Consider the following 15,576-nt stretch of genomic DNA (forward strand, 5'->3'; position numbering starts at 1 on the left):
TAAATCTGATACAATCAAATGAGAAACAAAAGGTGGTGTAACACCTTTCCATACATGAGAGCAAAGATTAGACTTGGCAAATTGAACAAGCTTGTGAGCAACCATGTTGTAGTCCCTTTTCAAGTAGGAAAAGGAGCAGCAAGAGAACAAAGCTTTGGACTGCAGAATGCCTTCCACTAAATGACCAGCTTCACCTTCAAAGTTACTAGAATTAATAGCAAGAATCGCTGAAAGAGCATCTGATTCCAACATGATTTGAGGGAGGTCCATTTCTTGTGCTAACAATAGGCCTTGCTCAATAGCAAAAAGCTCCGTCCATTCGGCAGGGAAATATGAAGGCAGCAGCTTGCAGAGAGCTGCAATAACCATGCCGGATTCATCCCTTATAACAACACCAACCCCTGAACTCCCCACAGGATCTATAGAGCATGCCCCATCTACATTTACCTTGAACACACCAGGAGGAGGGGCAGACCAGCCCCTAAGAGTGGACTGCATAGGGGGAAAATCCAATTTAATGGCGCCATGGTAGTCATCTATCAATCTTTGAGCCATCTCCCAAGTTTGGAGGGGCGAAAGACAATCTTCATCATGAACACGCAGGTTCCTATTATGCCAAATTGCCCAGGAAATGGCAAAGAAGATCAGCAGGTGCCGAGGAGGAGAATTTGCAAGGAAATGAAGAGCAAGGGCCTTAACGTCACGGGATTCTAGCAGCAAACCAAGCGGACAGTCTTGCCAAAGGGCCCAAACAGATAGGGCAAAGTCACAAGTGAGAAGGCAGTGATTTAAACATTCAACCTCCTCATCACAGGCCGGACAGAATATGTTGGCATTCAGGCCTCTCATGTGCATATTAGCCATTGTTGGTAGGCCATTTAAGCAGGCTCTCCAAGCAAAAATTTTTACTTTTTCAGGGAGATCAAGCTTCCAAAGATTCTTCCAAAGAGGCAAAAAGGGATCCCCCGAAGAGCATTCCACAATCTCAGCTGATTCAAGGAGATTAACAGCAACAAAGTAGGCACTTTTAACAGAAAACTCTCCTTTTTTATTTCCTATCCAAATGATTCTGTCATCAGGCAGATTGAAGCTCAAGGGAATCTTGAGAATAGCTTCTGCATCTACGGGAAGGAAGAGAGCTCTAATAGAATCAATTTTCCACCATCTAGTATCCGGGTCAATTAGAGAGGAAACCATGGGGTAGTCTTTAGTGATTCGTGGGGGGGTAATGACTTTGTATGTCAAGGGGGATGGAAGCCACTTGTCATCCCAAATATGAATCCTCCGACCATTCCCAACTCTCCATCGAGTGCCTCTTTTAAGTACCTCAAGGCTATTGTAAATACTCCTCCATGTGTAGGAGGGGTTGCTACCCAAGCTAGCATTAAGCACATCTCCATAGGGAAAATATTTTGCCTTGAGAATACGAGCTGCTAGAGAACCCGGATTTGTGAGAATTCTCCAAGCTTGCTTAGCAAGAAGGGCAAGATTGAAAGCATGAAGGTTTCGGAACCCTAAGCCTCCAAGAGATTTTGGCTTACACATCTTCCTCCAGCTAATCCAGGCAACTTTCGACTCTTGGTTTTTCTACCCCCACCAAAAGTTCCTCATCATTTTTTCAAGCTCATCACAAAGGCTTTTTGGGAGAAGGAAGCAGCTCATTGTGTAGGTGGGGATAGCTTGGGCCACCGCTTTGATGAGAATTTCCTTCCCACCCAAAGAGAGCAACTTCCCCTTCCAACCCGCCAATTTCAACCCCACTCTCTCTTTAATCTCTGCAAAGACTAGCTTTTTGGATCTACCTATGATGGAAGGGAGACCCAAATATTTATTGTGCCTTGAATCTTGCATAGGCCCTAAGATGTTAAAGATTGTTTCCTTAAGTTCAGGGGTTGTGTTTGGGCTGAAGAAAATAGAGGATTTGTCTGAGTTGACCTTTTGCCCAGAGGCTGCCTCATATTTCTCAAGAATCTCCTTGAGCTTCTCACATTCTTCCCTATTAGCTTTACAGAAGAGGAGGCTGTCATCGGCAAAGAAAAGATGAGTGATCCTAGGGCATCCTCTGCATAAAGATATGCCATTCAAAAGCTGGTTTCTAGCTGCATCATGGAGGAGAGCCGAGAGACCTTCAGCACATAGAAGAAAAAGGTAAGGTGAGAGGGGGTCTCCTTGTCTTAGCCCTCTAGTGGGGACAATATTACCAAAGGATTCACCGTTGATAATAACAGAATAAGAAACAAAGGAAATACATCTCATAATTAAGCTAATCCACCCCTCATTGAACCCCATTTTGCTCATGACCCTTTCTATAAAACCCCATTCAACCCTATCAAAGGCTTTGCTCATATCAAGCTTCGTTGCCATAAAGCAGTCTTTCCCATCTTTTTTATGCTTTAGGTAGTGCATTAGCTCATAAGCTATGAGGACATTATCAGTAATGAGTCTGTCTGCAGTAAATGCACTTTGATTTTCAGTGATAATAAGAGGAAGAAAAGCTTTAAGACGATTAGCTAAAGTTTTAGAGATGAGCTTGTAAATTACATTACATAGACCGATAGGCCTAAAGTCAGTCATTCTTTTAGGGTTGCTTGTTTTAGGGATGAGGACAATATTGGTTTTGTTGATAACATCTAATGACATGCCATAATTAAGAACATTTAAGATCATGTTTGAAACATTAGAACCAACAATATCCCAATATTTTTGAAAGAATATAGCAGACATACCATCTGGCCCTGGAGATTTTGTGGGGTGGATCTGCTTGAGGGCAGTCACAATCTCTTCCCTGGTGAAGCATCTAGACAGCTCCGTGTTCATCTCCTCAGTTATCATGGTGGGAATTGCTGCTGTAACCTCATCAACCATACTCGGATTAGAAGTGGAATAGATGTCTTCAAAGTAAGTGACTACAGCGTTGGCAATGCTATCTCTGTCTTCACACCACCGCCCAAACTTATCCCAGACTCCAGAGATCGTGTTTTGCTTCCTTCTTTCAGATGCCCGAGCATGAAAGAATTTTGTATTTCTGTCCCCCTCTTTTAGCCAGTGAACCTTAGAGCGTTGCCCCCAAAAAATTTCTTCATCATCCAAGAGCCCATTGAGCTCTCTCCTAACAATGTTAATTTCCATCCCAAGAAAACCATCCCTGTCTTGCTCGGTCAATTTGGATAGCATTTTCCTTTTTTCCTGAATCAGCTTTGGAATCTGCCTAAGGGTAGAGGAATTCCAAGAAGCCAGCTCAGAAGCACAAAGCTTTAAACCAGAAGCCATGCCCTCAGGAGTGTTCATATCACTGGTAGAGCCCCACACCGATTCAATGATTCCTCTACAATCCTCTTTCTTTGTCCAAAATGCTTCAAAATGGAAACGTCGTGATCTGGGTCTTTTAATAATCTGGGAGTTAGAGATGAAAAGAGCACAATGGTCTGAAGTAGAGTCAACCAGGTGATGGACTTTAACTTCGCCGAATTTCTCTATCCAATCACACGTGGCTAAAGCTCTGTCCAGCCTTAAATAAATTCTTCCAGCCCCTTCTTGCATATTGCACCAAGTATAGTCAGGTCCACTATAACCCAAATCTTTGAATCCACATGAGTTGATGACATTACGAAAACCGTCCATCTGAATTTGTGTTCTGTTCGCACCTCCCCAATTTTCTTCCACAGAAACAATCTCATTAAAGTCTCCAAAACAGAACCAAGGGAGTTGCATTTGACCACAAAGGAGAGAAAGTAAATTCCATGAATTGTGGCGTAAATGAGTATGGGGATGACCATAAAAACCAGTAATTCTCCATTCTAGGCTAGAGCTTACCTCTGTAACAGTTGCATCAATATGGAAATTACTGAAACTTTTTACGTTTAGGTTTACTTCCCTCTTCCAAAGAAGGGCCAGACCTCCACTACGGCCTCGGCTTGGCACAAGAAGACCATTTGCAAAGCCCAATCTGTCTCTAACTCTCTCCATACGTTTTTTCTTAAGCTTAGTCTCTAAAAGAAACACTATTTTGGGATCCAAACGTCGCACCATATCATGCAACGCACGAACTGACCGGGGGTTCCCAAGCCCCCGGCAGTTCCAACATAACGAATTCATGGCTCCCGGCGGTGCTGCCTAGCAGCTACCGCCGATATCTTTATTTCATTCAAACTTTCAGAGAAGCCACCACACTGCTTTTTGTAAGCTATATTTTCTTCATTCTCAGCAAAAATAACAGAGCCTAGGCGTTTAACTCCTAAAATTTGGTTTTTATTTTCAGCCCCTTGGGATTGGGCCTGCCCTTTCTCCCTAGCAACCCTTTTTAAACGCCCATTCCTTTTTTGAATTTTACTTACCTCATGGGCCGAATTGTGATCCACTGCTGTGACATTAGCCTGCCATTGCTTCTTGGGCTTGCTTGGGCTGGTTACTTCATTGGAGTTTTCGGCCTTTTGGCATGGGAAGCCCACTTTAGAAAAAGCATCCTGCGCTTCTTTCTCTAGCTCTGTATCCACGCAAGTTTCTGAACTATGTGCTTTCGTGCCATCTCGTTGGTTTAACCCCAAACTCAAAAGTTGGTCACCTTTTCCAAACCCGTCCCATCTGTCTCCACTATCTACTGTTTGACACATTTGGCCTTCAGAGACATCACCTCCGCACGTGTAATCTGCAGATTTTGAATTTCGAACATTACCAATTCCCACTGTGTTTCCTCCGCCGTCTACAATATCGGAAAGGGGGTTCCGATCCATAGGCTGTCCATTGCCTTTCGTGATGTTCACATTCTCCCCATCACGCCTATCTCTGGAATTACTTCTTTGTTGGCTTGAGTTCCCTTTGAAAACCCCGCCTGCCTTCAGCCACTCACCATATTGCTTAGGAGTGGACTGCCAGTTTGGGAAATCCAGGCAGTGTTTATCATCGTGGCCAAGCTTGCCACACAAGAAGCAGAATGTGGGAAGCCTCTCATATTTAAAGCTAACCCAAAATTTTTCTCCATCAAGACTCACTACATTACCCCCTCTGCGAAGTGGTTTCTCAATCGGAAGCTCAACTCTAATACGCATAAACAAAGCTTGATCCGATTGGCAATGACGTTTGTCCATTTCTAGAAAGCGACCCAAACTGTTTCCGACGTCCCTACCCACATCTTCACTCATATATTCAAAGGGTAAGCCCCAAAGTTGTACCCAAAAGGGAGAATGGGTAAAGACTATATTTGCTGTGGAGAGCCCCTTCTTGCACCGGCAAAGGAGGAGCAAATTATTCTCAAAATTCCAAGGGCCACTGTTCTCCACCCACTCCAACTGATATTTAGAACTGAACTTGAACTGGGTAATACCATTCCCTACATCGACCATTTTCAGCTCCGAACCCATCTTCCAAGCGGATCTCAGAGTGTTCTTTAAAGCCCTTTGATTTTGCTGCCTATCTGAGAGTAGACGACCAAAGAGACTCAAAGAACATTCTTCCAACAGGTCTGACTTACTTCTTGTTGTAATGGGTATTCCTTCTTCTTCTTCTTTCGTGAGACACAGATTTTGCAACCCATCAATCATTTCCTGTTCCATGGCATTCTAAGAGGAAGTAAGGAAAGATTAGAAGGGATGGTTGGGAAAGACTACGGAAAAGCCCCACAGAAAATGGGGGAGAAGATCTCGTCTACAGGGAGAGAGGGAAATTGCTCTTACCGAAGGGAGAGGGAGAAGCTCCTACTGGGGAGAGAGAAAATTCTGAATGGTTGATATTATCCTTGGCTGCCCCACTTGAATTTTGCATCTGAACCATGTTCTAAACATCGTACAAAGTAGACAATATCTTCGGCTGTCCATATCCTTACTTTGTTTTCTTCCTAACATCGTACAAAATAGACAGGGCACCGAAGCATTTTCCATGTGTTTCCTTTTTGATTGTCTTCTCTATAATCTATTCTTCTACCAAACGAAAATATGACTCACAAGAAACGTTAACCAACTTCAAGAATTAATGGACTACTACCTAGTATTGTTGCTGATACTTCCCTTTGTGTGGGCATCAATTCGTGTGCTCACCTTCAATCTAGCAAGCCAGACTCTCCCCCCAGGGCCTCACCCTTTTCCAATCATTGGTAACATCTTGGAGCTTGGCAAATTACCACACCAAGCTCTTGCAAAGCTCTCCAAAACTTATGGACCCTTAATGACTCTCAAGCTTGGGAGCATAACCACCATAGTCATTTCCTCTCCAAACTTAGCTAAAGAAGCACTTCAAAAAAATGACCAAGCTTTCCTTAGCCGAACCATCCCAAATATGGCCCATGTATTCAACCACCACAAAGTTTCTATGGCTTGGATTCCCACAAATTCTAAATGGAAGAACCTTAGGAAAGCTTCCGCCACTCAAATATTTGCTACAAAATCTCTTGATGCCAGACAAGCCCTTCGACAAACAAAGGTACAAGAACTACTTGACCATACCAGATACCAAGATACCAATAGCTGGAGTTGCTGGGGCTGAAGAAGCCTAAGGCAAAATTATTTTCTTCGGAAATCAAAGATTTGCCGTCCTTGATGGATTGGTCTGGTGTGAAGGTGTTAAGGGAAGTGCAAAATGGAAACAAAAGAATGATCAGAATCAAAGACATGACTATTTTTTCAGCATCCATGCTTCAATTAGTGCTTCATCCTACCAAAAATTAGCATGACAAAAAGGATAGGATTGTGAAGTCTTCCTACAGAGAGAGAGAGAATTATGAAGTCTTTTCTCTCTGATCCCTGTCTCTGACTATTTGGTTTGATTGAGAATTATGACATCTTTTTTTCAACAAAAATGTAGCGTATCAAAATGGATATTGCATCAAGTCAATAAGCCAGCTTACCTTTCACTAACCATCACAAGTCAACCAGAATTGAGTCTTAGGGACTGGAGGCATTCTAGGCATCAATTTTTCAGTGAAGGCTTCTTTTACCTGAAATGACTAGCAAATTAAATATCACAATACCTAATCTTAAATATCTTTCTGTTTATTTAATGGATGGCTAGAGCTACATGTTAAAATATCATTAACTTTTTAGCACATATTCCCTACTTAAGTGAGTAGTTGATAGTATGATGATGTCCAGAAAATTGGCTGAGATTAGCGTATTGGGATCTAAAGAGTTATCAAGGCGGGGGCCAAATATACTGCAGCCTCAGCTGGTAATTGGTAATTTAGCATCATGATTAATCTTTGTCTAGCATCAGCAAACTCGGCCAAGCTTGATGCCCAGAGCTTTCTGCTGTTCTTTGGCTAACCTCATTTCGGCAAATCTCAATGGCTTTCATGAATCAACCTATTACTAGTTGATTACAGCCTTTACAATCTAGTACAGACTATGCAATCTACTAAATGATTTGATTGTATCTAAAAAGAAAAGGAAGAAAACCATGTCCTAAAAGGAAATAAGAATGGGACAAATACGGAAAAATAATACAGCTAATTCGAAGCACAATTTTTTAAATTTTAAAAGACTATTTAGATTCCTAACCAAGCATATGAGATCAAAGTATATTCTCTGGCATGTAAGCCTTAAGTACAACGTAGTGGACAAGGTAAACTGTATTGCATAACTAAAACACATGGATTTCATAATTTCTTCTATTGACCCATCAAAAGTGTAACATAATAGTTACCTCATTTATCCTACTATATCCCCCATCCATTGCAAAATTTACTATATGAAGATAGCAGATGTAGAGAATTTCAATAAATGACTGATTTTTGGGCCTCAAGTTAGTAGAAAGACCAAAGCTAATCAAACTTATTATTGAGATATGAGTTGCATTGCACAGATAGCAAGAGTTAGAACTATGAATTTAATATCTTTGAACACAAAGTTTCTTCTCCAACTCAATCTACTGCCAATCTAAATCACACACACACAAAAAAAAAAAAAAAAAAAAAAAAAAAAAAAAAAAAAAAAAAAAACACACAGAGAGGGGGTCAATAAAAACATTAACTAACACAGATAATCATAGAAGTTTCACAGTTTAGGGAAACACAACCACTGATTCTCTCACCTGCTGCTGGTTGCTTCTCCCTGCGACCCACCCTTCTCTTTCAGTTTCAACATACCACAAGGCAGGCACAAACTCTCTCTCTGAGCTCGCATTTTCCTTCAAGAATTGATTTGGGTTTATCACAAAGGACACAAGCTGGTGAGTATCCCAGCTTATCTTGACTCCAAAAACCTTCATTTTATTTTGTCTTTATGGCCTTTGTGTTGTGTCTCTTGCGCTTCTGTATGGGCTTTTATGATTTTGATTTTGATTCTGATAATTTTGATACTGTCAACTTGTGGATACTGTGGATTAGGAATCAAACACTTATTTTATTAAAACCGTGGAAAACATATTATTTTCTAAAAAAATATTTTTAATTGAAAAAAATTTCGGTGAAACAAACACCTAAATTTGCTAATCTAGAGCTGCATTCACTATCATATTATTTAAAAACTAATATGTAACCCATGCTACTGCACGAGAATAGTTAATTATAGTGATGCTATTGGTTCTTTTTTTTCTTTTTTTGGTTATCATGTAGAGGATAGAACTAGACAAAACAATGAGAAAAAATATTGCATTTTATTATTTACGGGATGCTATTGGTATTTTTTTTTTTTTTTTGGTTTATTACTCGGAGGATGGCATTAGATAAAATAATGAATAAAAAAAAATATTGCATTTTATTATTTGAGTCATGCTACAATGAAAAAAAAAAAGAATTAAAAAAACCTATTAACCAACTTAAACATTTCAAGGTCAATTGAGCATCTGCTTACGCATAGGAATGGTCAATAGTAGTGTGGTATTATTAATATTAATTTGGGTTATTAAACATACAAGACATGAGAATAGTAGTGTGGTATTATTAATATTAGTTTGGGTTATTAAACATACAAGACATGAGAGAGAGAGAGAGAGAGAGAGAGAGAATTAATGTCCATGTTACTTATTAAATTATAGCAACCCAACTACCCTTCTTAGCAACCAAACATTAAGCTGAATTAGATACCTTAAACCTTTAATTCATTCTTTTGATGAATTTATGGATTTATCACTCAAGAATCATATACAATCAGTTCAAAACAATATAAAACACCGAAAAGGTAAAATACAAAATTGACCCCCAAGTAGGGATGGCAATTTTGCCCCGCCCCACTTAACCCGCCCTCCCCGCTTCGCCCTACGCGGGTTTTTCCCGCCCCGCAAAGGTGGTGGGGCAGGGATGGGTTTAGACTTTTTAGACCCACCCCGCCCTGCGTTGCTAAGGGTTATAATTGTAAATTTTTCATACCCTAAAACCCTACTATTTAAACAAACATATCAATATTAGCTTATTTTATTCTACTCAATGAAGTTCTCTGCATTTATTTTATTATGTGTTATACTATGAGTTTTTTCTTTTCTTTTTTTGTGATTGTCTAGTTAAACACTTGGATATATTATTCAATTTTTTCTAAAAATTGATTTGATCTGATAGGATAAATTTAGTTGTAATTTCAAGTATATTTTTATTAATGAAATAGGTTTCATTAAAAGGATTGTACTAGTTGTAGGGCAAATTAACAAAAAGTGAAGTTTTACGGGTTGGGGTGAGGCTTCGCAAGGCTCCAAGGGGCGGGGATAGGGTGAGAAAGTTTTCTCAGTCATGCGAGGCGGGGCAGGGATAGGACAAGACAAAACCATATGGGACGAGGATGAAGACCCCATCCTTCAGCCCTATCCCGCCCCATTGCCATCCCTACCCCCAAGGTGTACGCAAAAGGATAAGCATTTATTTCACAAAATTATTTGGGATTTTTTATGGTATCTTCAATCAACAACTTCAATTAAGAGCTTCATCAGAGGGTTCTAAAGTAAGCAATGATGTACTAGATTCACTCCTCAATCTCATTGAAGAAAATAATTCAGAGATAAGCCTCATCGATATCAAACACTTGCTTCTGGTAATTGACTACCTCTTTAAAACTGTGGTTCAAAGTAAGTACTCCAAAATGACTCATGGCTCTGGTTCTAACCTCAACTCCCCTTCTCCTTCCCTATTATTTACCTAAAAAATAATATATTTAATAGTAAGCTCAAAAACCAGTTTTCTGAAAAATAATTTTGTGAATAAAAACTTTGTTCTCAATTAAATATTATTTAAATTCATCAAAATAGATAAACAACTTCTAGAGCTGTAAATGAATTAAGTTATTTATGAATAGCTCGAAGTGGACTCAGGATAAAGCTTATTTATGTGTTTGTTTCACAAATAAGCCAAACTCAAACTCAAGTTTAGGCTCAACTAATAAACGAGTCAAGATCAAATATAATACTAATATGAATAAGCTTGTGAACATGATGACTCAATTTAATTATATATAATAGTATATATTTATATGTATACATGTTTAAAAATATACCTATATAAACTTGAGATTGGATTGTATATTTGTAAATAGGTTCAAATAATATCAAATTATTATTTGCAGTTTTGATAATACAAACAGTCCATTCGTAGTAAAAAAAATATATAGATTTGTGAATAGGTAAAACATTTTAGTTGTGGTTATAATAAATTTGAGAAAAGAATAAGCTAATTAAGTAGCTCGTGTACAAGCTTGAGCTTGTTTAGCAACAAAATGAACTAAGCTTGAATATGTAATTTTATTTAGTGATGAGATCAATCTCAGCTCATGTTCTAAATTAAAATAAATGAACAAGTCTAAATTTTGATAATCGGTTGGACTCGTTCATAATGCTAACAACTTTTGCTTTTGTAGGGGTATATATTTTGATTTTGATATATATAGAGAGAGAGACCAGGAATCAATTAAATATATATATATATATATATATATATATATATATATATATATTTATAGATTTTCTTAATGGGGATTAATTTCACGGGACCTGAATCAACTTTTTGTTATTGTTTTTTTTTTATGTAAGTTATGATATTTAAAAAAAAAAATTGAATTAACAACAAATTTTCATACTTTTAGGAAATGAGTATAAATTTTCTTGGCCTCTTAGTATTTTTTATTGAGACTATGTAGTAGTTCCTCATCGTTATCGATAGTTTCATGTCAACTTATATCATTGTAATTTTGACGAGGAAAAAATTGGCAAATGGTTTGAAGGCATCGGTTTAGAAAATATTTTTTAAAATTTTTATGGAAAAAGGGAAAAAAACTGATTTTTTTAATAATTTTTTATATTTCTTATAAAAGTGATAATAAAATTTTCCTAAAATAGCTCGTTAATAAATGCCCGAAGGCCCCTATTAACCAAACCCTTTTGCCAATTGCATTTATGATCCATGAAGACATTTATGACCTCCATTTTGCCAAATATACAATATTGTTATTTGTAATGCGCAATGTATATGATCAGTTGATCACCTTTTAGAACGTTAATTAGTGCAAGCAACTATCTTGAAAATGATCAAAGTCTGTTATTTATGTCTTCAAACAATTCACATATTTGTGGATTTCAAAGAACATTTAAAGCAAGAATGAATGTCAATCACTCTATATGATCAGTTCCCATCCTCATACAGCTTCAACAACTTAATGCCTAGATGGGATCTTGTTAGTTTGTAGGCTTTAACCTTTAGCACCTATAGTAACCTTTAGGACACCGCATTTTTATAATTGATTATATTGTTTGTTGTTATTAGAGCAATATATAGACATGGTAAAATGGGTCAGAATTTTTTGACCCAACCCGACCTGAATCGAACTTGATTTTTTTCACCCGAAGCAAAAACGGATTAACCCATGACTCAACCTGTGTTTTTTTTGCGGGTTAACCCGAACCACAACCTGACCCATGACCTGAACCATTTTTTAAAACTTTTTTTTTTGTAAAAAAAAAATAATAAAATTAAGACAATATTGGTTTAATTGTTTTTTGTGAGCTTTAAGGAAACAATTGAGACATTTATATAACTGCAAGCAAATGAATTGAAAGATAAATGGTTGAGCATTCTATAATGAGTAAAGATTTTTAGGTATCAAATAGTAAAGTACATGCCAAATTAATCTGGTTACAATAGAGTTAAAAACATAAATTTAAAATTGTAGACATATGTGAGAAACATTCATAAGTGTGAAAATAGTGAAACCAAATTGTCAAATTAGCATAAATTATAAATGCTTAGACTTATTTTTTAACAATTTATGCCCAAAATAAACGACTTTTCAAAATAAGTTAAATAATCAAACTTTAATGTATATTCTCAAATTGAAATAGAGTGTCAACCACAATTGATAATAGATTATAAAATTAATTTTTTAAGATTGTAAATTTCTTATATGTTTTTATTCTTTGTCAAATTATCCAATAAGTCATTTGTAATTTTGTTTTATATTTTGAGATGTTGATATTGTATAGAAATAAAACTTGTGTATTTGTTTTACTTATCTTTGTGTTATTTTGTTCAGTTAGCAATGTTGGGATTTGTATAATTTTAAAATTATTGAATAAGTATTAATAAATTTAACTGAGTTCATTTTTGATAGAAATGGTAAATTCAAAGTAATGCATTTTGCATTAAGTAATTTGTTGCATGACTTTTCAAATGGCAAATACATGTTGTTTTCTTTATAAACCCAAAAAAAAAATCAAGTGAAAAAGACGGGTCAACCCGACCCGACCCAACTCAACTGGTAAACCAATTGACTCGAACATGTTTTTAACTCACTTAAAATGACTCATTTTTTACCCGCAACCCAATTGACCCGACCCGACTGTTTGCCATGTCTAAGAATTAGACATCTCATAGTTCCATTATCTTCAAGCTATAGTGAAAGAAACCTTACGGTTGCACCCACCACTACCTTTTCTATTTCCACGTAAGGCTGAGACAAACATAGAAATGTGTGGCTTCCTAGTGCCCAAAAATTCAGAAATACTAATAAATGTGTGGGCAATGGGACGAGACTCAAGCATATGGCCAAACCCAAATTTATTTATGCCTGAAAGGTTTTTAGAACAAGGCATTAATTTTAAAGGCCAAGATTTTGAGTTGATTCCCTTTGGAGCTGGAAGAAGAATATGCCCTGGATTGCCATTGGGTAACAGAATGGTGCATTTGATGTTAGCTTCTCTTGTTCACTACTTTGCTTGGGAGCTCCCAGATGAGATTACGCCGGAAGACATGGACATGGGTGAGCTTTTTGGGCTTACCTTACATAGAGCAAAGCCCCTCAAAGCTATTCCTATCAAATCATTGTAACTTTGATGGTATATTTTCAGTCCAATAATATGTGAATTTGTATGTGTGTTTAATCTAATGCCTTCAATATTAGAATCTTGCAATATGTAGATCTATGGTAAAGTCCTTTGTTGTCAAATAAGGTTTGAATTCCATCTACACCAAAAACTAGTTAGCGTTTTGGACTTATGGTAAAAGGCAATCATGTAATCAGTACTATAAGTTTAAATCCTATCATATCTATCGAAATACATGGAGGTGCATGGTCCAACCCACACTTTGTTGTAGTATAATTAATGATTTTGTGACTTGGTGTCTAGCACTAACAATGATTTCTAATTCTATTTCAAATAGTATTGTGCACTATTTAGACAATAATCATATCTAAATTAAAGAAAATATTTCAATAATATAATTTAAAGTGAATTATAACAATATAATTACAAAACTAGTTTGTAACTCGTGCTTACACAAAGAAAAATTGAACAATAGTGAAAAAATAATGTTATTATTTTTATGTTACATGTGACTTCATTATTTGTGAAGAATGACAAATACAACCACTGATGTGATGCAATCTCACATTTGTTGCATTGGATTCTATAAAGGGATCCTTCTCCATTCTAAAAAACGTAAACCAAGACATTGTTTCTGTTAAGCAATTCAAAACTAGTATTCATGTATATTTCTTTCTTTAAATGTTATATAAAATTCACAAATTTCAGATTTTTTTGGAAGAAATTTCAGAATTGCATGAACACAAACAATATATACTTCAATCTTTTTAAAGATATTTACTTGCACCCATTATCGGTCTAAAAGTTACTGTATACTTGTGCAATGCAAATCAAAATATGGTCCAATGAAACTTTCATCGGAACTCAAGTTTGACAAACTCGAGTTCCAACACACATTTTACATAACTAAATAAGTTTAACCCAGTGCTTTTTCCTAATCTATATATATATATCATATCATATCATAAAAGTTGAGTTTAGAAGTCGTAGTTGCACCAAGTGACTTCACCAAATTGCAGAAATTTTTAAAAAAATTTAGATATAAAAAAAAAATTCTTCTCCTATAATTTTTAAGTTAATAAAAATCTTAATTTGATTATAATCTAAATTCTTCATCAAATCCTTTTATTAATATTGTGGGGTACAAGAATTTAAATAAGACACCTGTGCCATGTGTCATATCCATGGCTGAGGAGTCCATTGCCAAGCCGAGGAGGCCACACACTCGGACAATAAGGCCACATCAGTGGCACATTGCCAAAGGAGGTCCTACCGCTAAGAAAAAGCTTCGGAGAGGGATTGGCCCTGACATGACTGAAGGGGTGGTGGCTGCTCCCATATTTAATGCATCCCACCAAACCCTTTGGCTGTATTTATGTGGAGAAGACCCCTGAACAGTGCTGCCTTAGCCGCCGCAACTCATAAGGGGCTTGGGAATGTATTTGATGGGACAAGCACTCAAGTGGTGTACTGGACAATCAACAAATGGAGGGTTAAGATCGCCTGAAGGGAGTTATATAATGTGAGAGACCCTCTAAAGGCCGGGGGACACAAAATTTATAGTAAAAACACTGTAATATTAAGAAAAGTGACATATTTAAGAACTACTCTCCTCAGATATTGCCAAGGAAGAATCTCTGTGAGCCATATTTGTCTATTTATTGCTTTTTCTAGTTCTCTTACCATCCTTAGCCCATTAAAGGCGTCGTCCACTTAATTGAAGCCTAGCTTTTCAGTCCACTCTCTACAAATTTATTGTACTGGGCTCTTTAGGCCTTAGTCCATTCGTCTTTTGGACTTAAGAGCTAAAGCCCGCCCCTACAAATATAATTTAGAAGTTGATAAAAAATCTTAATTAATAAAAAAACTAGGTAATTATCAATTTTTCATATGTACTACTCTAATTTTTCTTATCTTTTTTAATAAAAATTCTTCTTATCAATTAATTTACTTGTTTTTCCATCCACCAAGGTACCAACACTAACTGCCTTGGTGTTGGCATGTGAGTGTATTCCCTTATCTCATCCCCCTTCCCCTATATATGTGTGTGTGTGTGTGTGTGTGTGTATTGTTTATCAAATAAAAAAGATATTCAGTGTTGTCAAGTTATCCCACATTGGTAAGATGTGATATTGAGAAGAGATTTATCACTTGCTCTGCAACACTAACTACCTTGGTGTTGTCGTGTGAGTGTATTCTTTTATCTCATCCTCCTTCCCCTATATATGTGTGTGTTAGTTAGTATTGTTTATCAAATAAAAAAGGTAAGTTTATATATTATTATATGCACGGTTTTTCATTTATTTATTATCAATAATTTTTTATTTTGTTTTCTAATTAGTACACTATACACAC

The 15,576-nt window shown here is 36.8% G+C and overlaps 2 protein-coding genes and 1 long non-coding RNA gene across 3 annotated transcripts; 2 read left to right on the forward strand and 1 right to left on the reverse strand.

Moving 5' to 3' along the window:
- Positions 1 to 5,735: 5,735 nt before the first annotated feature.
- On the forward strand, positions 5,736 to 6,429 carry LOC115991278 (cytochrome P450 76T24-like; the record flags this gene model as incomplete). The annotated part of the gene is made up of 1 exon (XM_031114990.1): positions 5,736 to 6,429. A coding segment is annotated over exon 1 (465 nt), but the record flags the coding sequence as incomplete, so codon positions are not given.
- LOC115992756 lies at positions 6,430 to 8,309 on the reverse strand. Its single transcript, XR_004092646.1, has 3 exons — positions 8,017 to 8,309; positions 6,836 to 6,925; positions 6,430 to 6,537 (listed from the first exon to the last, which is right to left on the reverse strand). It is a non-coding gene; the product is annotated as an uncharacterized LOC115992756 (long non-coding RNA).
- A 4,556-nt stretch (positions 8,310 to 12,865) lies between these two features.
- LOC115991279 (cytochrome P450 76C4-like) lies at positions 12,866 to 13,225 on the forward strand. Its single transcript, XM_031114991.1, has one exon. The coding sequence runs from the start codon at positions 12,866 to 12,868 to the stop codon at positions 13,223 to 13,225; it is 360 nt and encodes a 119-aa protein (XP_030970851.1).
- The last annotated feature ends 2,351 nt before the right edge of the window (positions 13,226 to 15,576 follow it).

Source organism: Quercus lobata, chromosome 5 (assembly GCF_001633185.2).
Source record: "Quercus lobata isolate SW786 chromosome 5, ValleyOak3.0 Primary Assembly, whole genome shotgun sequence".
In the NCBI taxonomy this organism is placed as follows: domain Eukaryota; kingdom Viridiplantae; phylum Streptophyta; class Magnoliopsida; order Fagales; family Fagaceae; genus Quercus; species Quercus lobata.